Consider the following 23,710-nt stretch of genomic DNA (forward strand, 5'->3'; position numbering starts at 1 on the left):
GCTGTGGCCCCTCTAGAGCAAGACGTATATAAGCGAGGAGAAGATGCCTTGAGGCAGACACAGGTCCTCCGACGCGGCGCCAACATCGTCCAGCGTCTTACACCCATCTCCTTGCTCCCTACCTGAGGTGAGACTGAATATACAGTTGATTGATAAAGATTAAGCCACCCAAAAGATGGCACGGGCATGAATAGCCCGTAAGTGGTGGCCCTTTTGAGCCATTACCAGTATCAAGAGCTGATACTGGAGATCTGTGGAGGTGAGACTGCACCCTGCGTGACGGGAGATGTCTCCCGTCAATATACAGTCTTTAATACACGCTTATGTATTAAGACCTTGCAATATTTAATATGTATATTTAAAGGTTATTAAATATACGGTTGTATTTCTACTTCTTGGCATAACTGAAGCGAGGGCATGTGGTACCCTACGCGTCTGGGTATGTACCCCCTCTGCTTATTCAACCCCATCCCATGATTTACCACTACGTATAATATCCAACCTCTTCTCCTAACCCGAAATGTGGAAACTCAGGCAACCTTCCTAACCTATTACTCTGCTACATAGGAAACGTAGATACCTGTGGGCTCTTACTTTTCATAGTAGGCTGTATTTGTATCGTTGGGTTACCGTAGCGTGCACAAGGACGGGATGGGCCATTGGCACCTGGCGTTTCGTGTTTTTGTCACCTAGTCATTTGTGTATTTCTCCCCACCAAGTCCTTCATGTATTTGTTACATTGTACTTGCCATCTTGTTCATGATATAGTTGTTATCGTGTCTCCATGTTCTTGTTAGTTTATCCCTCATGCAGTTATCACCTTGTCTCGTATTTGTAGTCTTGTGCCTAACGTATGTTGTCTTCTTCCTCGAGTAATAGCTCATTGTCCCATAAATTTGTAATCGATTTTGTTCCGGAAGTGCAACTCAGATTTTAAAATACTTTTTAGTTTCTCGTCAGACATGGCGAGAGAGAGAGAGAGAGAGAGAGAGAGAGAGAGAGAGAGAGAGAGAGAGAGAGAGAGAGAGAGAGAGAGAGAGAGAGAGAGAGAGAGAGAGAGAGAGAGAGAGAGAGAGAGAGAATGAGAAAGAGAGAGAGAGAGAGAGAGAGAATGAGAAAGAGAGAGAGAGAGAGAGAGAGAGAGAGAGAGAGAGAGAGAGAGAGAGAGAGAGAGAGAGAGAGAGAGAGAGAGAGAGAGAGAGAGAGAGAGAGAGAGAGAGAATGAGAAAGAGAGAGAGAGAGAATGAGAAAGAGAGAGAGAAAGAGAGAGAGAGAGAGAGAGAGAGAGAGAGAGAGAGAGAGAGAGAGAGAGAGAGAGAGAGAGAGAGAGAGAGAGAGAGAGAGAGAGAGAGAGAGAGAGAGAGAGAGAGAGAGATTATGTATCATGTAGGTAACAATATTTATAGTGCGAATCATTATATCATGCTGGGACAATAGTGAACATGATTTCACCATCAACTTCCCTCTTAGACGCCGTAAGAATACTTCTCAGTAACAGGAAAAGTGTCAAGAATACTCAGATTCAGATTCAGATTCAGATGTTTATTCAGGTAAGGTATATACATACAAGTGATGTTACATTAATGGATTGATATATAGATAGAGCTAGTACATACAATGCCTAAAGCCACTATTACGCAATGCGTTTCGGGCAAGAAAAACATTAATATCTAGAACTTAATACTAATTGAGCATAAAGAATAAAAGATGTTGAGAACAAATACAAATAAAGATAAAAAAAAAGGGGGAACATGACTGAAAAAGCAGCACAAATACAATAGGTTGACAAACAGTGTTGATTACAAAAAAGAAAAAAAAAAAGAAAATAACAGACATGGGTTGACAATAGAGGAGTGAGGTAGATTACAGGGAATTTATTAGGTAGTGTTTAGTTTTTATCTTAAACTGGTTGAGAGAGGGACAGTCTTTAACATGGTTGGGAAGGTCATTCCACATTCTGGGCCCCTTGATTTGCAGAGCATTTCTAGTTTGATTAAGACGTACTCTAGGAATATCAAAACTGTATTTATTTCTGGTGTGGTGCTCATGGGTTCTGTTACAACCTTCTATGAAGCTTTTAAGATCAGGATTGGCATTATAGTTTAGCGTTTTATATATGTATAATACACATGAGAGAATGTGCAGTGACTTAATATCTAACATATTAAGAGATTTGAGTAGGGGTACCGAGTGATGTCTGGGGCCAGAGTTGGATATTGTTCTAATAGCGGCTTTGTGTTGGGTAATTAGAGGACGTAAGTGATTTTGGGTAGTAGAACCCCAAGCACAAATACCATAGTTGAGATAAGGATAGATAAGGGAGTAATAGAGAGTCACCAGAGCAGGGCGTGGTACATAATATCTGATCTTAGAAAGAATGCCCACAGTTTTTGAAACTTTTTTTGATATATTTAGAATGTGTCCCTGGAAATTCAGCTTGTTGTCAATGAGAATGCCAAGGAATTTGCCATCTAATTTGTTACAAATTTGGGTATTGTTTATTTTGAGATTTATAAGACTAGAGGATTTATTGCCAAACAGAATATAGAAGGTTTTGTCAATGTTAAGGGTGAGTTTGTTGGCAGTTAGCCAATGATGGACTTTATTTAGCTCAGTATTTACTGTGGCATTTAGAGCAAGAGGGTCAGGACTGGAGTAAATGAAGGTTGTGTCGTCAGCAAATAGAATTGGTTTGAGGTGTTGGGAGGCATTTGGAAGGTCATTAATGTAGATGAGAAAGAGGAGAGGGCCAAGTATGCTGCCCTGAGGAACACCAATGTTGATGGGTAGGGTGGGAGAAATTGTATTATTCACAGAAACATATTGGAGCCTGTCAGTAAGGTAGGACTCGAGGTATTGTAGGGAGTGCCCTCTGACTCCATAATGATGTAATTTAAGAAGAAGGTTATGGTGGTTGACAGTATCAAAAGCTTTACGCAGGTCCACAAATAACCCAACAGGGAGCTCCTTTTTATCAAGGGCTGTATGAATCGAGTTAAGCATACTAATGAGTGCGTCGTTAGTGCTTTTTTTGGGTCTGAAGCCATATTGGCAAGGGCTAAGTATATTGAGTTTGGCTAGATATGAGTAAAGCTGCTTGTATATAAGTTTTTCAAAAATTTTTGACAAGTTTGGCAGGATTGATATAGGTCTGTAGTTGTTAACATCTGTGGGATCACCACATTTGTGGACAGGCGTTACTCTCGCTTTTTTTAGAATATCTGGAAAGGTTTGGAGTTCAAGTGACTTGTTGAAGAGCAAAGCAATAGCAGGGGCTAAAGATCTGGAGGCTTTTTTGTATATTAAAGTTGGTATCTCCTCAAGGGCACTAGACTTGGTTTTAAGGGAAAGGATTATCTCATTGACGTCAGTGGAATTTATAGGCTTTAGGTACAGAGACTGTGGATAGTTACCTGTAAGATAGTCCTTAATGTCAGTACTGGAAGATGGAATATCATTTGCAAGGGATGAACCAATGGAAGAGAAGAACCTATTGAACTCAATAGCAGAATCAGAGGCTGAAAGCTGACCATCGTTATTAGACAGGAGAGTCGGTTTGTTATTTAAAGATTTCTTTGATCCCAATATTTGTGAAATTGTGCTCCAAGTTTGTTTACTGTTGCTCTTTATTTGAGTAAATTTATCTTCGTAGTAATTAGTTTTGGCTCGTCTAATTATCTTAGTTAGCAATAATGAGTAATTCTTTGAGAATTCTTTGGAGACAATTCCTAACCTATACTTCTTCTCAAGGTCGTGTTTTTTGTTAATGGATTTCAGTATTCCCTTTGTAAGCCAAGGATTGTTAAGCCTTTTGCTTGTGACTTGTTTTGTAAGCCTAGGACAGTGGGTGTTATAAAGGCTAAGAGTTGTTTGTAGAAAAGATTGCACTGCTAGGTTGATGTCCCCTATGTTACCTAACTCAGACTCCCAGTTGACATTATCAGCAGCAGTTATAAAATTGTTTATAGCAGTTTCATTGTGCAGCCTAAAGCTTAACTCCCTTGTTTCTAGAGGTGGTTTGCTAATGTTAGTTAAGAGAAATGTGGGGTAGTGGTCTGTAGTGCTATCGGTGATTATACCTGAAGTAAGCGGAGAGGTTATGTTGGTCCAGATGTGATCTAGAGTCGTGGCAGTGCTATCAGTGATTCTAGTAGGTCTAGTGATTAAGGGTATGAGGAGGCAGGAATTCATACAGTTGAGGAAGCTAACAGCAGTAGGGTGTTCTGGCTCGCAGAGGTCAATATTAAAGTCCCCTGCGATAATTAGGTGGTTTTTGTTCAGTCTGTTATCAAGTATTAGATTTCTAAGGTTTGAGTTGAATACAGACACATCAGTGTTGGGAATTCTATAGACTGCACCCACAGACAGGACAGACTCAGCACCCTTGACTCTGAAGCTGGCGAAGATATACTCCCCATAGCAGTCTCTAGTTCTAATTTCTTTTAAGCATGTTAGTTCTTGGTGGTAGTAAAGAGCAGTGCCACCACCTCTCTGAAGTTGACGACAGTTGTGAATTGCTGAGTAGTTAGGCATGTTAAAGAGTTGAGTAGTATCCTCTTTCAACCATGTTTCAGTAAGTATAATAAAAGAGAATTTGTTGCCAATAGTTTCAATCAAGGCACTAACATCATCGAAGTGTTTACCTAGGGATCTAACGTTCAAATTGATTACAGAGATATTGTGATTATGAGTTAATACATTGTTTACATCATGTGCTGCAAAATATCTGCAATTTAGATCATTAAAGTGATTATTGTCATAGATAGTGGATAAGAGGTTAAGTTCTGGGTCTATACTTGACTGCATAAAAGAAGCTGATTGTAGAATCAGAAATAAGTAGAAAAAAGCTATAAAATAGGGAAAAAAATATACACAATACTGTACAAAACAAACACAAAAGGGGCTTACAATACTCAGTGTAGTACGCTCTGTGAGGCCTTATCGCATGATAAATAGTGACTTAAGTGGTATAATATTGCATAATAATATTATTTTTTTATTAAGTGGTATTTCATAATCGACAGAAGTGTACAAGGCCCTGAAGATGGCGCCACCACTGTTCATCCTGGTGCTGGCGTTGGTGGTGATGGCAGCGGCGCCTCTCCTGGCCGAAGGTACCGCTACATATGTTAAAAAAGTCATAACCTATGCAGGCAATGAGTCACAATAACGTGGCTGAAGAATGTTGACAAGACCACACACTAGAAGGGACGACGACGTTTCGACTTGAGAATGGTCCAGGACGGACCGAAACGTCGTCGTCCCTTCACCTTCTAGTGTGTGGTCTGGTCAAAAAGTCATAACCTAAATATTATTCAATCCATGTTTACGCATCAGAATATTTTTTTTATATTTAAAGAAGAGTTGAAGTTTTAAATGAATTTTAATATTGATCTTAACATATCAGTAACGGAATGCGAAGATTAAGCAATTCAGAATCTTTTAGAGACTTTTAAAACCTTTTAAAGACCCAAGCACACTTGCAGCTTTGACTGGGATCAGTTCGTGTGCTCTGGAAGAAGTGTTTGCAGAGCATTGTGAAAGACTGAGGTGTCTAACTTCTCCATTTCAACGGGAGAAGAATGTGAAGCTAACTATTAGTGACAGGTGACCTGGTTACTTCAGCCTGTTAATTTGCCAGTTCTGTAGGACTCTTGCTGCAGCTTCTGGTTCTTCTGCTTGAGGGCTTGCTGGCGTTCAAGGGCGGGCAGACGTTCAAGGGCGTGTAGGGCGTTCAAGGGCGGGTAGGGCGTGCAGACGTTCAAGGGCGGGTAGGGCGTGCAGACGTTCAAGGGCGTGTAGGGCGTTCAAGGGCGGGTGGAGCGCTCAGCGGGCGCTGTTACATATGAGAGTCTGTAGGCTTGTGGAGAGAGTTTCCAACCACACTTTCCCTACTTTAATCATTCAAACACTTGTGTTAGTGATTTGGTAATGTAATCACATGTATTGTAATGTAATCATATGTGATTACCAAATGTGCGAATAAAAAATATAAATATTGTTTGTCCTCGATAAAAGCCAGACGTGTATGAATACACTCTGGCTTCCTGTCCCCCGACACAATGAATTAATTATTATTTTATATACACGGAGGTATTAAAAGAGACGCTATTGTTATAATTATTCAACAAATACTCAAATTAATAATTGGTTGGTGTAATGCCCACACATATTTATACTCCACAGATTTAGATCATTGTCTGGGGCTATTACCATGCATCCAAGGCGGCCAGTTTGTCCCTCACGGCACCGTGTTGGCCAGCCTCCCTTACAAGTGTATGAGGATTGTCTGCGACAGAGGCTCTGCTGTGCCCCAGTTTGTCGGCGACGAGAAGGCTTCTGGCTGTAAGTTGATTTGTTAAGTGTAATAAGCTAATAAGCTAGCTAGCTAGCTAGTAGCTAGCGCTCTCTCTCTCTCTCTCTCTCTTTCTCTCTCTCTGTCTCTCTCCCTCTCTCTCTCTCTGTCTCTCTCTCTCTCTCTCTCTCTCTCTCTCTCTCTCTCTCTCTGTCTCTGTCTCTGTCTCTCTCTCTCTCTGCGATCCTTCTCCGGATAAGAGTGGTTGTGATCTTACCCAGGCTCTGAGTGGTTGTGATCTTACCCAGACTCTGAGTGGTTGTGATCTTCCGCAGGTTGTGAGTTCCGAGGGAACATCTACCTGCCTGGCCTAGTATATCCTGCTGGCTGCACCAAGATGACTTGTGAGGGCGGCAACTGGAAGCCCACGGGAGAGATTGAGAGACATTGTGAGTACTGAATGTCCTGTTGTGAGTACTGGATGGTGGGTTGAGTACTCTGTGGTTAGTTTTGTGTTGTAGTACCGTGCCTACTGTAATACATTTGGTGAAGGGTGAGCATATCATGATTCAAGTTTTCTACGGTTGTGAGCACTGAGAGGCAGGTGGATAATAGTGTTGAGCCACAATAGGTAGAGTGTTAGAGAACCTTTAAACATGTGTTGGGGGTTTGTGAATTCTTGGAGGCAAGTGGAGAGTTATTACATGCACCAAGAGGTGGGTGGAGAGTGAATGTATGCATCAAGAGGCAAGTGAAAATGGGTTGGTTAGTTCCGAAATGGATTGTGAGTAACGGGAGGTAGGTGTAGATGTGTTTTGAGTCAGCTGAAGAGCGGTTATGAGTAAGGGGAGCAAGGTCAAAGTAGTTCATGTCAAAGATCAGAATAGCAAGTGGAGATGAGCTATGAGTGAAGGAACGAAGTTAGAGAAGAATTTTGAATAACAAGAAAGCAGGAAGCTTACTTTCTAGCATTTGTGTTTCCCTCTTAATGCAGCAATAGGGAGTGAGAACAATATAGTGGCAGGGGAAAGTATTTACTTGAAGTTCAGAGTGAATTTCCCACCGCAGGTCCGCGGTGCGAGGTCGCCAACGACCCCCACTTCTGGAACTACGACCGTCACAGGTTCGACTACCACGGAGTCTGCAAATACGCCATCTCCCAGAAAGGGAACAGCCTCAATCCCGATTACGGCATCTTCGCACAGTTCCAGTGAGTTTCTTTGCGAAGCAGTCCTCTCGAGGCATAGTTCAGTATTATATATTTCCTTATACATAGCTACACTAAAACAAAATGCAGAGTGGGTGAAAAATATATGAACGCATTGAAGTGTTGAGAACGATTTACTCAAAGAGAGACCTTCGCCAGGCGCTGCTACAACATGCCCTCTTGCGTCCAAAAGACCACCTTCAAAGACAACCGGGAGCTTCAGATTGAGATAGGAGAATGGGGACTCGCTTCTCCAGGCATTTTCAAGGTGAGTTGACATTTCCAGAGCACGAAACATGTGATTATGAAGAAAGAAGGGCCAGACTCATGGCCGGATACGCAGTGATATGTATGTTTATATACTAATGGTTTTACACGTGTGTAAGCAAACATACAAGCAGGACTGTGAATAGATAAATAGATAAATCAATAACAATTAAAGGTGTTTTGTAGGTACTAGAAAATAAGAATACAGGAACTTACTGAAGGCCAATAGGCCCATGCGAGGCATCTACTATTAGCATCCATCAACACTTATATTTGTCTAACCTACGCTAATAATAATGCAGTGACATCAAGTTCTTTGTCACCTAACAATGTGTTCAATAAATTTACAACCCTATCTCAAGACCAGTATTTATCCAGATCTTTTCTAAACGTATCCAGTTTTTTCTGTCCTATTTTGTGTTGATATATTTAGCCCCCTTTTAATATCTCCCCTTGTTATACTCTTTCCTTCACTAACATATTTCTGTCATGTACGTCTTCAATCTTCGCTTATCTGTAGAATGTAAAATTATTTTGTTTATTCTTCCTTGAACTAGAGGCTTTTGTTGCCCGGAATTAACTTTGACATCTTTCTCTGTTCGCTTCCTATATAATTAATGTCCATTTTATAGTGCTGTTGGTATAGTATTGATGATAACCTCCCTGTATAGTATTGATGATAACCTCCCTGTATAGTATTGATGATAACCTCCCTGTATAGTATTGATGATAACCTCCCTGTATAGTATTGATGATAACCTCCCTGTATAGTATTGATGATAACCTCCCTAACCATGCACCTCTACCTGTACAGGTAGTATTTTGTAAGACACAGTTTCAACTACTTTGCTTTAATTTCCGAACATAATATAAAGAGAATTATGTTCTCTTATTATATATAATTATTATGTTCATAAATAGAGAGAATGTACAGATAAACAAATTATCACATGTGCATATGAAATTGTTTGGGTATTTCCAAGAGATCTCTGGACCAATCAAGAGTCTTCTCCACTCGGTCATTACATATCACTTCAAATAAAACAAACATATCAATATTAATTCTTTGAAGAAGGTCAACATCAGCTGAAGTTTAAGGGGGTTTCCAAGCCCAATGCGTCTTACATCAATTTCCATTTTTTTACCATAGAAACTTGTGAGAATTGATTTTTGCTCATAAATCCTTATTAATTACCAGGATTTTACATTACTGCGGTTACTCTTACATATAAAGATAAAGATAAACATACATATAAAAGGTTATAAAAAGATAAATCTTGCTATTATACATACAAAAATATTAATTGGAAGAACTTTGGAGATGTGTGGCATCATTGCTTACAAATGTATTTATAAAAAGTGTTAAGTACAGAGATGGTCTTCGATTTTTTGATGGTTTACTATAATATATTAACGATTTTGTTCGAAAAATCCCGGAGAAATATTCATGTCTAAATCAAAATAATAGCTTTCCATGGTGAGTTGTGATTGTATAGTGTCGTAGGGTGGGTGTGAGTTGACCCTCATGCCCTACTTTAGTATAATTGGCTACTGTTGCGACCACAAACAACTCACATTAAGTATGAAATGCGGGTTTGATTGTCCGTAGAGTGTTTAACAACATTTTGTTCTGCTGTTGTTGATTTCCTAGATGTATGCCTTCCTTCTCATTTATTGAGGGTTTGTGATTACAAATAGATACAATTATTAGGCCTGGATTATTTTAATAAAGTTCAGTCTAAATTGTTTCTGAATGTACTTCATTTTTTGCATTTACTATTTGGCACAATTTTATTTAATTCTCTGATATTTATTCCTGTTCTCCCTCCGTGATTAATTTGTGTATATTTGTGAAACAATTTTGTGTTCTGCAGATTCGTGCAAACGGTAGAGAGATTGAGGTGCCAGCGGGTCCCTACGCCCAGAGGGTGACTGCCGGAGGAGTCAAGCACAAAGTCCTTGTCTGGCGCCAGGGAGAATGTCTCAGAATTCTGGGCTCTCAAGGTCTTGTGGTAAGTCTGGCGCCAGGGAGAATGTCTCAGGGGGCTCTCAAGGTCTTTTGGTAAGACTGGCGCCAGGGAGAATGTCTCAGGATTCTGGGCTCTCAAGGTCTTGTGGTAAGTCTGGCGCCAGGGAGAATGTCTCAGGGGGCTCTCAAGGTCTTTTGGTAAGTCTGGCGCCAGGGAGAATGTCTCAGGGGGCTGGGCTCTCAGAATCGTAACGTGAGCCTGAGGCTAGGCAGAGTGCCTAAAGATGCTGGTGTATGGAGGTTTTATGGTAAGTTTAACGACAGGGAGAGTGCCTCATGGGGCTGATCTCTGAAGATCTTGCGGTAAATCCACTTAGGCTGCATTATTTTTAGTTAAATTTAAATTAAAATAATACATTTTTATACAATAATTTTGCTACTTATCGTACATGTATAGTTTCTTTGTTATTATTTTCTACCGCAGTCGTGGCCACAATTACAATGCTAGCCAGCATATATATACATTTTCTTCTATCTTCCATGTACAGGGTTAGAGATCTGTTAAACATATAGTTCAGTGATTTATAGAACAATCAACCCCAGAAGGGTGCTTTTAAAATGCTAACCTAACCTACAAACATAAATTCATAAATACACAGATTTACGTCTGGTCTACATAAACAGTGTTCGCGGTGTCGTCTTCTTATGGCTCCTTCTCATTCTCATGTAATGCTAATGGCCTGGTCGCGTCTTCTGGTTTCAATCTTGACTTGAGTGGTATAGTATTTCTTTAAATTGCTGCAAAGTTGTAATATGAAGGTGCTTGCCAAAGATAGCTTTAGACTGTCAGATTGTTATACCAGTCTCCACAACTCTCGCCATGTCTCCATGACTGGTAGATGCACCCGAACCTCTATCTCGATAAGGGTCACATCTATATTTAACAAATGAGAGTAGATTATTACCTAGGGGACCCTTTGGGGGGCCTTTTCAGCTCCAGCACTGCAAGAATCGCTTCGACGTGTGGGCCAACCCTAATCTACATCCTGAGCTTCGCGGCTTGTGTGGTATTCCGGACAAGAACACTGGCAACGACTTCACTACTAGGAACAACGTGCCGTATAACCCTACGTCCAGCGCCCCTGCTGTGTTCGCCGAGTCCTGGAAGGTAATACACAGTGTAATGTGAGCAAATCACGTCTTAGTGTAATTTTAGGAGCAGTGAGTGGCGAAAATTGTCCTGCAAATGTGCCATTTTACACCATAGAGCGCTCCTGAGGGTCGAACCTCACACTGACACATAATGGGGGTGTTGTGTTCAACATCTGACAGACACTACAGGGGTAGAGCAAAACTAACCGCAATATTATGCCTGCAGACACCGGACCAGGCCAACCCCGCCTGCAGAGCCGCCGGGAGACGCAGGAGATCCATCAACAAGGTAAGTTAGAATGTTGTCTGCTGAGTGACAACGAAACTGTCGTGGGTTGAATCCTGTTGACCCGTCAGTCCTTGTCGTATGGGGAGGATGGGTTTGGGGGGGGGGGGGACATGGGGAGGATGGGTTTGGGGGAGGGGTCCTCGATAACCCTATTCGGCTTCTTGTCTCCCAACAATGGTGAGCCATTGTAATGATAACTAGGATTTATATCCTGTCATAAATCAATAGGATAAATGGATATGCTTTAATCCTTAAATTTATTCTTTATAAACTATATACTGTCGGTAATTTATACATTTTGGAATTTCAAATCATATGCGGATATTGCAACTAATTAATTTTGAGCAGCATCAAGCATTTATTTGCACTAAAGAAAGATAACAGAAATTAGTTTTCTTCTCTGTGTTCCAATAAAGCACTGCAAATGAGAAATTAACCAACACCTTTTATTATATACAAAATTTTATTGGGAACTATATTAAAAGAATATTTAATTAGAACTACCGGTATAATAAAATATTTTATTTTTTCTAGTTTGAATACCTTTTGTTGAATATTTATTTAATCCCTTATCATTATATATATTATTCTGTATCCTTAATTAAGCTTAGATTAAACAAAAAATCAGTAATACTATTAAAACTCCACAAACAAATATTACAGGATTTCTGTGGAAGGTCCACTGTCTTTATTATGTTGGAAGTTGCTTCTTTAATAAGTTGTCAAAGAATAACAGGATTTTTTCTATTTTATCTACAGGAGTCTCAAGCAACGCTCAAACAATGCCAGCAGGACAATGTTTCATGGAAGAGAATGTTGGCACTGTGCCAGCAGACTGTTGGTGGGGCAAAATCCAATGGCCAGGGTGCCTCTGGGGAGCTCAGCCAGGTGCTTGTGGGTAAGACTACCACCACGGAATAGTCAGAGTCCCTCCATGGAGGTCAGCCAGGTGCTTGTGGGTAAGACTACCACCAGGGAATAGTCAGGGTCCCTCCATGGAGGTCAGCCAGGTGCTTGTGGGTAAAAAATACCATCAGAGGGATGACCAGAGTGCCTCCGGGGAGCTCAGCAAGACTTGTGGATAAGACTTTCCCCAGGGAAAAAGAGAATTAAAATTAAAACATAGAGTGGGAATATAGAAACAGAAAGATAAACACAGAAACAGAGTTTAAGGAATAGAAGCTGATGATGCGATCGACAGAACTTAATTAAAATACATCCTCTAGAGAAACAAAAAAATACGAATTATATGCCATAAAAATGAATATTCGGTATAGAGATAATGTGAGCAGTGACCATAGAGTCAATACCACCTTTCTCCTCCCTCTCTTCCGCCAGATTCGTGCGCCTTTGACCTGTGTATGATCAGCAAAGGCTCGCCAGACCCGGAGAAGGACACTGCGAAGTGGCTGGGTGAGGTGAAGGTCATGGCTCAGGAGCGAGTCTTCATTGAGACTATGGTTGTGGGTGAGTTAAGACACGTGATGGAGCCTTTACTTAGGGCACAGTTGATTTGTATAATGAATTATTATTACTTGTTTAAATCATTACTGGAATAGTTAAATGATAATTATATCGTGCATGATGAATGATAATAATTATACTACTACTAGCACTGATAATAATAATAATGATAATAATTGTATTGCCTTTAGTTCACCGGAACATATATATATAATCCAAGTGCTTTTTTCGTTAAATATTAATGAGGTTGACACCTGACAACAGAGGTGGACTGATCAGGTCTCTTGTGTCAACAGAGTGTGACCGGGAGAAGGAACATTGTGAGGACCTGCCTAAGGAGGTCGTAACGACACCCAACCGTCAGTATAGTACAACTTATCTCAAGTGTTAATAACATAGCTACTAGGAATGTATTTCATTATGTGGTTACTTCTTTATGGATGTTTTATATTGTAGGTTCGTCTTTGCACTTTCTTGAAAAGTCGAGTATGTAATGAATGTGATTTAATTATTCATTCTTACTGGTAAACTTGTACTTAAATATTTAACTGTTTGGATTATGTATAATATTATATAATAACCAGTCAAACTAACAAACAAATTCAGGTTTCCCTTCCATAACTCTAGGTAAACAACAGATGAATTTAGATTTATCTTATCATAATCAGTCAAACTAACAGGCTAACTCAGGTCTTTCTTGCATAACCAGTCACTTTGGAAGATGAACTCAGATGATACTTAGCATAATCATTCAAAATAGTCCTCTTAGTCGGAATATTATATTAATTAATCAAATTAATATTTTCTTACAGCCTGTACGAATCCCATCGACTTGATCTTTAATCCGGGATGTTAGGGACTGAAGCCAATTCAGCACTTCTTCCACAATTAAAATCACCACTTCTTCCTGGTGAGGCTCCATGAGTGTCCACGTCTAACTACGCCATTATTTCACCTTTAAACTGGAAGAATTACCTGTCATGAATTTTTGTTTTCACATTGTCAGCCATTTAAGACTTAAAAAAAACACACGTCCTTAGTTTTCAATCTCTTAGTGTTGCTTGTAATGTTATTGTTTTCAATTAAAATTACTAACACTATACAGAGGACTAAATTAAGATTGGTTCTTGGAATTCCCAAGAATTGGAATCACTCATTATATTTGCTGACTTTTCATTTACAGTTAAATGCATTGTTAACGTTGCAAAGAGCTTAAATCATATTACACATTTGTTCATGTCTAATGCAAAGATCATCAAAATGTGTTGCAGAGTAATTTTAAATTAATTTTCATGCCAATTATAAACACTTTATTGTAATGAAAATTAAAAATAAGTATAATAATATAATAGGATTAATATCTGAAAGCAGAAAGCCATTTAATATTTCTTTTCAGCTTTATCTTATCCTTATTATGTCCCATTCAGAACATAAAATTAAGTTTCGGTCTATAGAATAGACATAAATTCACTTTAGTACGTGGAGATAAGACTGATAAAATTAATCTTCGGAATTAGATACCTCGCTTACGAAGAGAGATTGAGAAAGCATTAATTGCATTATCTAGAAACACAAAGAGTATAACAAATCTAGAAATTCATTAACTAGAAATCTTAAAGGGTGATATACATAACGGTATATAATGGTCTGGAAATAGGGTAGATGACTTATGAAAGAAATGACTAGGCAACGCAATAAACGTAGGCTCGCTTGGTTGTTTCAAGCGAAAGATAGACATATATATATATATATGTCGTACCTAGTAGCCAGAACGCATTTCTCAGCCTACTATGCAAGGCCCAATTTGCCTAATAAGCCAAGTTTTCATGGATTAATTGTTTTTCGACTACCTAACCTAACTTTTTTGGCTACCTAACCTAACCTAAACTATAAAGATAGGTTAGATTAGGTTAGGTAGGGTTGGTTAGGTTCAGTCATATATCTACGTTAACTCCAATAAAAAAATTGACCTCATTCATAATGAAATGGGTAGCTTTATCATTTCATAAGAAAAAAATTAGAGAAAATATATTAATTCAGGAACACTTGGCTTATTAGGCAAATCGGGCATGCATAGTAGGCCGAGAAGTGCATTCTGGCTACTAGGTACGACATATATATATATATATATATATATATATATATATATATATATATATATATTATATATATATATATATATATATATATATATATTACACACACGGCCCGTGTGTGTGTGTGTGTGTACGCGCGCGCGTGTATGCATGTAGTAAACAAAAGAGGTCCCAGGTCAGAGCTCTGGGGGTGCTCCACTTGCATTAGTTTTCCGCTCGGACTTAAATTCATTTATGCTAATTCTCTGTTTCCTTTGAAGCAGAGACGGATGAGCTATTGACGGACCACATGGCGTTGGGAAGCTCGCAAGTGTGAAGACCGAAGAGATGCTGTAATATTTAGATACAAGCCCCTGTAATATTAGACTAAAGACCCGTAAGGTGCTGTAATATTGGGATACAAGCCAATAAGGTGCTGTAATAATTGGATACAAGCCAATTCAATGCTGTAATATTAAGATACAGACCCATAAGGTGCTGTAATATTGGGATTCATGCCAATGCAATGCTGTAATATTAAGATACAAACACATGAGGTGCTGTAATATTAGGAAGGAGTCCAAAGAGGTATTGTAATATTAGGATACAAGCCCATAAGGTGCTGTAGTATTAGGATACAAGTCCATAAGATGCTGTAATATTAGGATACAGATCTATAAGGTGCTGTACTATTAGTATATATACATATGAGTTTCTGTAGTATTAGTCTGCAGGCCCATGGAGTGTTGAACTCTTAGAATACATGTTAATGGGGTGATGTGTAGTAATGGTACATATCCCTCATTAGCACATATAATCAAGTGCAGCCTCCAGCCTGTGTGCTTCTGAAAAAGTACTGTTTAAGTGCCCTAACCTAACCTAACATTAACTAACCTAATCTAAAGTGTAAATGCACATGTCAGCATCATATTAGAGGAGAGCGCATTCATGTTGCACTTGTTTTCGTTATATAGTCAGCAATTTAATGTGAAAGTTTAAATATTTTTGTTCAATAAAGTTAGACATTTACTCTTAATATCGGGCTGCAAGATTCTGTCACTTAATAATGTTTATATACAGTTATAAGTGAAGTTTCTCTTTCTATAAAATGCAATTTGAAAACTTTGGTCTTTTTTCTCATCCTGATTATGTTACCAAGTTAAAGTATAATGTCTTTGTTTGTTCACAAGTTATTATGACAAGATGATAATGCGCCAGAAAGGGTCTGGCTCGCCTTTGGGTTACTGGCGCTGCTGTTCCGGAATATTACTGTTTGATGTAACTTGTTCAGTTGTAATAATACTTTGTAAGCGAATCTATAACGTTTTAGGGTTTGCAAGCGTAGGAAGAGTTGTTTTTGTGACAATGATTAAGTTTGTGTTCAACTTATGGGAGGTCCCTTTAATCAACTGGGCTTCCACTCCTCCCTTTACAGAGATAAGGAACTTTACCAGGATAAAGTTCATACCCATTATGACCACATAACAGTAGGAAGGGTTATGAACACAGACTATGAACTGGGATATTAGAACAAAGTCAGAGAACGGTGCCCAACCGTTTCAATCATCGGGGATTGAACGCCAACCTTGCAAGAAGAGAGGCCGTGGCTCTACCCACCAGTCTAAGGGCAAGGATTTTGTCTGACGTACGTAAAAGGCATGAGGCCTCACTTTGTGGGGCACAAAGTGAGGACTTAATTCGATGAAATAACTATGCCCAAGATTACCACCAAGTGCCGTCGGGATGTTAGGAATATAGCTTCGGCTACCAACATCTTTTGTACGGTCACGGTTGGTCAAGTGATTAAGGTACCATGTACGCCAGTTGCATAGTGCTCCTGGCTGTCTGGGTTCGAATCACTTCTGAGGTGTGGAGTCTTCAGTTGCATATATGTTTAGGGACCATTCAAGCGTGTTCGCATGCATGCATATATATATATCTATATATATATCTATCTCAGACGAAGAATGAGAGAGCCTGGTGTTGGAGAGTTGTGCATTTTTAAATTATTTTCATCTGCCGACAAAAAAAACTCTGTGTTATTACATTCCTTTGGTTTCATTGGTGCCTTCCCTGAACCCGTGCAACAGTCACCACCCACACTCACCAACGTGCAAGTTCATGTGCAAGGAAACTGGACAAAGTTCCCTTCCTCCACTAGATTTCTGAATTTTACTTGTACTTTAGAAAGCAATCTTTTAATTAGAACTTAAGTAGAATGATTCAATGCAGATAGCCTACTACATTGAGCTATATTTCATCAGTTTCCAATCCTAATGTAATGTTTGGTTGTAAATATTTTCTTGTTTGGTTTTGTATCAGAACGATTATTTGGTAACTGTGGAATCAACCCGTCCTCGTAATAAAACGCTGTATTTCGACGTATACTCTACCTAAGGCCAAAATTGTCGTCCTAGAAAACAGTAGCGGCCTGTGAGATTGACATACTGTCCAGTTTTCTGTTTTTGGGTCCTCTGATAGGTTAGGATACGGGGCACTTTAGTACGACAGTTTCTTGACGTTGGGTAACCTTAGGAGGACAGGCTGGTGAGATAGCCATCAGCTGGGTCTTCTCTGGGGCAACAATAAAGTCCTACAATTGTCCAGAAAATAAAATTATTTCATGAGTTTTATTGATGTGATCTACCTCTTCATTCTTGTATAAAAAATCTGTGTACAATCAACTGCCGAGACACCAGCTCGTGGAATTAGCTTAAGTATGTCATTGAAACAGATATCATCCCATTGCTTACCTCAAACTGGAAGGCTTAGGGATTTAAGTAGTTCTAAGTGAGGTACAGAAACCTCCCAACAAATTAAAAGTTTCTTAAGCCTTCACAAAAGTCCGATATGCCATTCCATCTCAAATGCTCCAGCAATATACAAGGCCACGACACATATGTATCCTCTCCACAGTCTGGCTCAAATTTGCGGTCAACTGTTGTTGCAACATCTGATAAGCGTCTTCTCTTTCTAAAATCAAGCTGACTGTTACTTAACACTGTCTCTACTGTCTCAATAATAACTTTAGAACAATAGCAATCTTATTGCAGGCGATGAGTCACAATAACGTGGCTGAAGTATGTTGACCAGACCATACACTAGAAGATGAAGGGACGACGACGTTTCGGTCCGTCCTGGACCATTCTCAAGTCGATCGACGACGAAACATCGTCGTCGTCCCTTCATCTTCTAGTGTGTGGTATAGTCAACAAACAATCTTATTGTTCAATCGACGATCAATCGACGACAATCGTCGATATTGACGATCGACGACGACACGTCTTCGTCTCTTTATCTTCTAGTGTGTGGTCTGGTCAACAAACAATCTTATTGTTCAATAAGGATAATAAAAATCTCAATAATGATAGCAAGCAACCAATTCCACTTATATACAACTGTATTTTCCAAACCTGCCCTTCCCTAGAGCCCTATTCTAAGAGCTTCAGAACACATTTGTTATTCCCCCCTTGGTAATGCACTTCGTCCTGCCTCACTCCAGTTAAGGCAAACTCTTAACCCTAGCGGCTAAGCAAACACTAAATCCAAAGACCTTGCAAAATATATGCCAGAGTTAATTCATTTTAACTTTCAATTCTGAGATACTGTACAAGCAAACTTTAAACTCTAGGGAACTTGCTCACTATTAATTATAGCAGTATCCCGCATAAAGAAATTGTCTGGATCTTCCACTTTCATGTTGTTTATTGGAGTGCTAAACATGTCCTCATACTGCTTTTTTAGGATTTCACTAATTTCTTTGTCATCCTCCGTGTATGAACCTTCACTTGTACGAATAGGTCCAATACTGGCAGTGGTTTTTGCTTTAGATTTCGCATATGTGAAGAAATATTTTTTATTTTTCTTTATTTCCTGAATTGCTTTCTGTTCTAACTGCTTTTCTTCAGTTTCATATGAGTGTTTCAATTTCCGCTCGATTTCTTCAATTTTCCTATTTAAATTATTCCTTCTTTGACGGGAAATTCGTGTCTGCATAAGCAGTTCCGTTATTTTTTCCTGCGTTTATAGTGTCGTCTGCGTTCTCTTTCTGGCTTTCCTCAAAGGAACATGTTTCAGACAGACTTGATACGCTTCCAAAGTCAGTTTTTCTATTCCTTCTGTAGGACTTGTATTACTTAGAACAGTTTCCCATGGAATGTTTGTAAGTTCCCTGTTTATTATCTCCCAGTCTATCCTTTTGTTATTAAAATTTAATTTACTGAATAGCCCCTCTCGCTTTATCAACGTTTTAGGTCTATTCTGAGTATTGATGGTCGTTTGCACTTCAATGAGCTTGTGATCTGAGTATGTGGTATCTGATATCGTATTGTCTCTGATAATGTCTTCATTGTTCGTAAAGACCAGATCTAAAATATTGTTATTTCTCGTTGGCTCCGATATCTGCTGATTGAGTGAAAATTTGTCACAGAATCTAAGTAGTTCTCTAATCTGTGGTTGGTTAGGTCTTGATAGATTTCCTGGTATAATATTATTGTTTGCTATTTTCCACCTGAGACTAGGCAACTTGAAGTCACCTAGGAAGATAATATCAGGTATCGGGTTCTCCAAATTATCAAGGCTATTCTCTATTTTGTTTATCTGTTCTGTGAATTCCTCAGCCGTTGCATCAGGCGGTTTGTATATAAGAATAATCACTAAATTTATTTTCTCTATTTTTAATCCCAGTACCTCTACCACCTCATTTGTAACGTTTAGGAGCTCCGAGCATACAAGGTCTTCCCTAATATACAGACCCACTCCTCCATGTGACCTAATTTTCCTATCACACATGTATAGGTTATATCCTGGAATCCAGATCTCACTGTCCAACAATTCTCCTGCATGGGTTTCTGTGAAAGCTCCAAATACTGCATTTGACTCCGTGAGGAGGCCATTTATGAACTGTACTTTGTTGTTTGTTCTTGTTTTCAGTCCTTGTATGTTGGCAAAGATGAATGAGGTTACTCTATTAGTGATATTTTGAATGGGAGACTTTTTCGGCAAGCCCATTATTCGTGGACATAATGAGTTTGTTCTGACCAGTACTGATTGTTGTAGGGCAGTTGTCTGTCGTAGTTGTAGTTCCCTTTCGGTGGGTAATTGTATCTGTAATTCTGGAATGCAAGTGGATCTGGCATCCAGTTCCATACACTCTCCATGCTCCTCCTTTTGAATTCTCTTTCGGTCTGGTATAAAAAATTTATAGAGTTTCCTCCAAATTCATTATCCTGCTTACCGCTCTTTATGTCGTGTTCCGTGCCTTTCATGTGAAAGTGTGGGCAGCTGAGGTCATAGCATTTTCTGTCCTCCAGTGAGGTTTGGCACATGTCAGGATGGAAAAACCTACATATTGATCCAAATCGACACTCACCTTTCCTAAGCATATTTAAACATTTTTTAGGATGTTGGTAACTGCATTCTAATCCTTTCTTATTACAGAGCACCACTTGGTTTCCAAAGCCTTGGGGGACGAGACCCATCGGTTATCGTGTAAATTCGTAAACGAGAAATGGAGAAAAATGGACAGAGAATTTTTTTATTAAATTTAACAAAAAATTCTAAGGGAAAAAATCGACAGATTCATAGCATAAATGCAACAAATGAAATAAAGTTCATTGTGTAATTGCATTCTTCTCTTCTTGAGAATAGGTGCAGTTTGCATGAAGGGGTAACCCTCCCGATGACTGCACCAGGACAGATGTAAGGAGACGCGTGGATGGTGAGGAGGAGAAGAAAGTCAAAAGCGGTAGATGTGATGGGCCGGAGAGAGAGGAGTGGCGACGAAAACAGAGGCGAACGTTAGAGGGAGACTCCCCGCATCGGGGGGCGGGGCGTCATGGTCACAGAGGCAGCTGATCCAGGCACGGCGGAGCGGGGTGCGCAAGACGGGAACTAATACTTCTCCGGAAACTTACGGAACGGAAAGCGCAAGCGGTACGCTTCCCAAACCACCCACAGGTCGGCGTCCAGCCGGCCATCAGGCAGTAGCCTCGGCTGAGACATCCTATCCGGCACCCTATAAACAAACTCCTTCTTTGACGACACCCAGATAGTGGACGAGCACCACGGGATCGGAAGCACCCGGGCATCCCGATAAGGGCCCAACTCCGGACCCTCACAGGGCACGACCCCAGCAGACGGGACTAGGCAACCCCCAGACCGGGGCAAGGAAGGAGGGGGAACTGCAGGCGCGGCAGCGACCCCACCACAAGGCACAGGCGCCGAGGCCCCCTGGCGCACATCTTTCCGCAACATCACGACGAGGTCCCGACCATCAGGGACAACCCCCCACTGCGGGGACCCAACAGCAGGAGACGCAGGAGGGGGGGCACAGGTAGCAACGTCGGAGCCCCGCACAGCACCATCATCCTCGGCGGGGGACGCCAACTGAGCACCATACTCCCCCACCTCCTCCCAAGGCACACCACAAAGGGGGGAGACACTCCGAGCCCGCCGCGAACGCTTCGAGACAGGCCGCACCACACCACGCCCAGCAGGCCCCGCCGCAGGCACAGCCACCGTCGTCATATCCACACAGGCCACACCCGCACCGTCCAAAGAGTCCACAGAGTCCACATCACCCACACTGTCTACATCATCCACGGAAACAGCCTCAGAACACCGACGTGCACGCTTCTGCAAAGGAATGGGAAGAGCAGAACTACAGGAGTCAACACACACAGGCACGGCAGGCACCTCACCACGCCGAAGCACCCCCTCCAAAACAGCAGAACCCGCGCCCCCGGGAGCCGGTATCACATCCACAGGCGGGGGCAGAACATGAACCTCCACCGGGACACCTTTCACTACACACAGCTCAGGCGACAGCCCGACACCCTCACACACCGGCTGAACAACCCCAGGGGCCACAGCTGTCACTAGACGTGTCGCACAGGCCGTAGAGCTCGCCTCAACAGGCGGAGCAGCAGACAGGCAGTCAGGCGCCTCAGGCACAGCACCCACACCGCCCGAACGCAACAGGGGCGGAAAATCCTCCGCACAAAGAACATGCACACGACCAGTCGCTCCCACGTCGCACGCAGCAGCCAGATGACCCTCGTGACCACACCGATAACAGGTGCGCGGTTGACCCCGGTACTGGCAGCGGAGCGTGTATCCCAACACGGACATCGACGACGGTACACTACCCTTCAGCGACATCGTCAGGGTGCGGGAGCCGTCAAGCATACCAACACAGTGCCCGGCAACGACCTTGTTCCAACGAACACTTAACACTGTCCCAAACCGTTCAAAACAGGAGGTTAAAAAGTCGTACCCAGCACGAGAACAGCCGTACCCAGCAAGAGAACAACCGTACCAAGCACGAGAACAGCCGTACCAAGCACAAGAACAGCCGTACCAAGCACAAGAACAGCCGTACCAAGCACGAGAACAGCCATACCAAGCACGAGAACAGCCGTACCAAGCACGAGAACAGCCGTACCAAGCACGAGAACAGCCGTACCAAGCACGAGAACAGCCATACCAAGCACGAGAACAGCCGTACCAAGCACGAGAACAGCCATACCAAGCACGAGAACAGCCATACCAAGCACGAGAACAGCCGTACCAAGCACGAGAACAGCCATACCAAGCACGAGAACAGCCGTACCAAGCACGAGAACAGCCATACCAAGCACGAGAACAGCCATACCAAGCACGAGAACAGCCGTACCAAGCACGAGAACAGCCGTACCAAACACGAGAACAGCCGTACCAAGCATGAGAACAGCCATACCAAGAACGAGAACAGCCATACCAAGCACGAGAACAGCCGTACCAAGCACGAGAACAGCCGTACCAAACACGAGCACAGTTGTACCCAGCACTGGTTCAACAACAGCCATCACCAGCTCAAAAGCAGCTGAACCCACAGCAGCAGCGAGCACCAGCAAAGCTGATGCAAACATCTAAAAACATCGTGTGTGGTTTGAACAGTTAGAACAAGTGTTAAATTTAAAGTTGCAGTAATTTTAGTGTACAATAGTTTTCATAAACAGAATTGTAGTACTCAACATACAGCAGAACTACTTTTAATCAACACAGTGCTAACGGCATAATGCACTGCAGTACGTATTTACTGTAGAGCATTCACAACTTCACGAAACTTCAAGATGGACATAACTTCAACAATAAGGTAAATTTATGAATTACAGTATTTTTTAGTAGAGAAGTAATATATAGGTAGAGTATGTAATATGATAACGCTTTTTATTGTGTACAAGAAAAATAAAGACACTGATACAAACGCCTCCTGAAGGTCACCTCTTGCAATGAATCCAATGCTCCAACGAACTGGGGTTGGTCCCATATAGTATGTTGAATTGAGGTTGTACTGTATATGTGTATGTATATGTATATGTGTATGTATGTATGTATGTATGTATGTATGTATGTATGTATATATATATATATATATATATATATATATATATATATATATATATATATATATATATATATATATATATATATATATATATATATAAAACATAATGGGTTCTCAGACTGAACCCCCAAATTCATTTAGCTAAGCAAGTTACAATCTTAATTAATAAGCTAGTTACAAAATTAAACGTATATTGTTATATCAACAATGGGTTCGAGACTGACCTCAAGTACAGCATCTAAGCTAAGCAACTTGCATATGTGATGATCTAGTGTCATAATAGACATGTTTATCTTGGACACAGCTTCCCCATCCTGTGGGCAGCCATGGAAAGGTCACCTACATATACCACCTACAGTTAACAAATTGGGAATATTTGCATACAGTTTCTCATAGTTGATTATTTTGAATTAAATATTTACACATTTATTGAACATTTGTTATAGAGGCATCTGTAAATTTGAAGTTTTTTTTTTTTCTTTTTATGCACTAGAACACAGTGGTGAAGGGCAAAGGGTTAGAAGACTTACAAATTTCTATTTTGTCAGGTTTATATTAACATTCCTTGCAAATTCCCAGAGTTACTTATAACTTATGTAAGGT

General features: G+C 40.7%; 2 protein-coding genes across 6 annotated transcripts in view; one reads left to right on the forward strand and one right to left on the reverse strand.

Moving 5' to 3' along the window:
- On the forward strand, nucleotides 1-15,840 carry LOC123765729 (otogelin-like protein). 2 transcript variants are annotated; one of them, XM_069337230.1, is made up of 14 exons: nucleotides 1-127; nucleotides 5,025-5,114; nucleotides 6,187-6,345; nucleotides 6,631-6,744; nucleotides 7,364-7,505; nucleotides 7,662-7,770; nucleotides 9,644-9,781; nucleotides 10,733-10,906; nucleotides 11,117-11,179; nucleotides 11,939-12,077; nucleotides 12,518-12,646; nucleotides 12,940-13,002; nucleotides 13,456-13,553; nucleotides 15,003-15,840. In XM_069337230.1, exons 2-13 carry the CDS (start codon nucleotides 5,045-5,047, stop codon nucleotides 13,497-13,499), a joined length of 1,344 nt encoding a protein of 447 aa, XP_069193331.1. In that variant the 5' UTR covers nucleotides 1-127; nucleotides 5,025-5,044; the 3' UTR covers nucleotides 13,500-13,553; nucleotides 15,003-15,840. The 2 variants fall into 2 exon arrangements, with proteins under 2 accessions (XP_069193331.1, XP_045610393.1); XM_045754437.2 differs by having other exon boundaries at nucleotides 2-127; nucleotides 15,000-15,840.
- Nucleotides 12,074-23,710, reverse strand: part of LOC123765730 (uncharacterized) — a 26,248-nt gene continuing 14,611 nt past the window's right edge. The window contains exon 3 of one of the 4 annotated variants that reach the window (XR_011230665.1): nucleotides 12,074-12,192. Coding sequence is in view for 1 of the 4 variants with exons in the window: in XM_069337231.1 (XP_069193332.1) it covers nucleotides 18,742-19,866 (1,125 nt within the window). In the remaining 3 variants the exon portion in view is untranslated. Of the gene's footprint in view, nucleotides 12,267-13,467; nucleotides 13,606-18,080; nucleotides 21,355-23,710 lie in introns of those variants that run through there. The other 3 variants (XR_011230664.1, XR_006773749.2, XM_069337231.1) reach the window with 3 other exon arrangements.

Source organism: Procambarus clarkii, chromosome 37 (assembly GCF_040958095.1).
Source record: "Procambarus clarkii isolate CNS0578487 chromosome 37, FALCON_Pclarkii_2.0, whole genome shotgun sequence".
Lineage (NCBI taxonomy): Eukaryota > Metazoa > Arthropoda > Malacostraca > Decapoda > Cambaridae > Procambarus > Procambarus clarkii.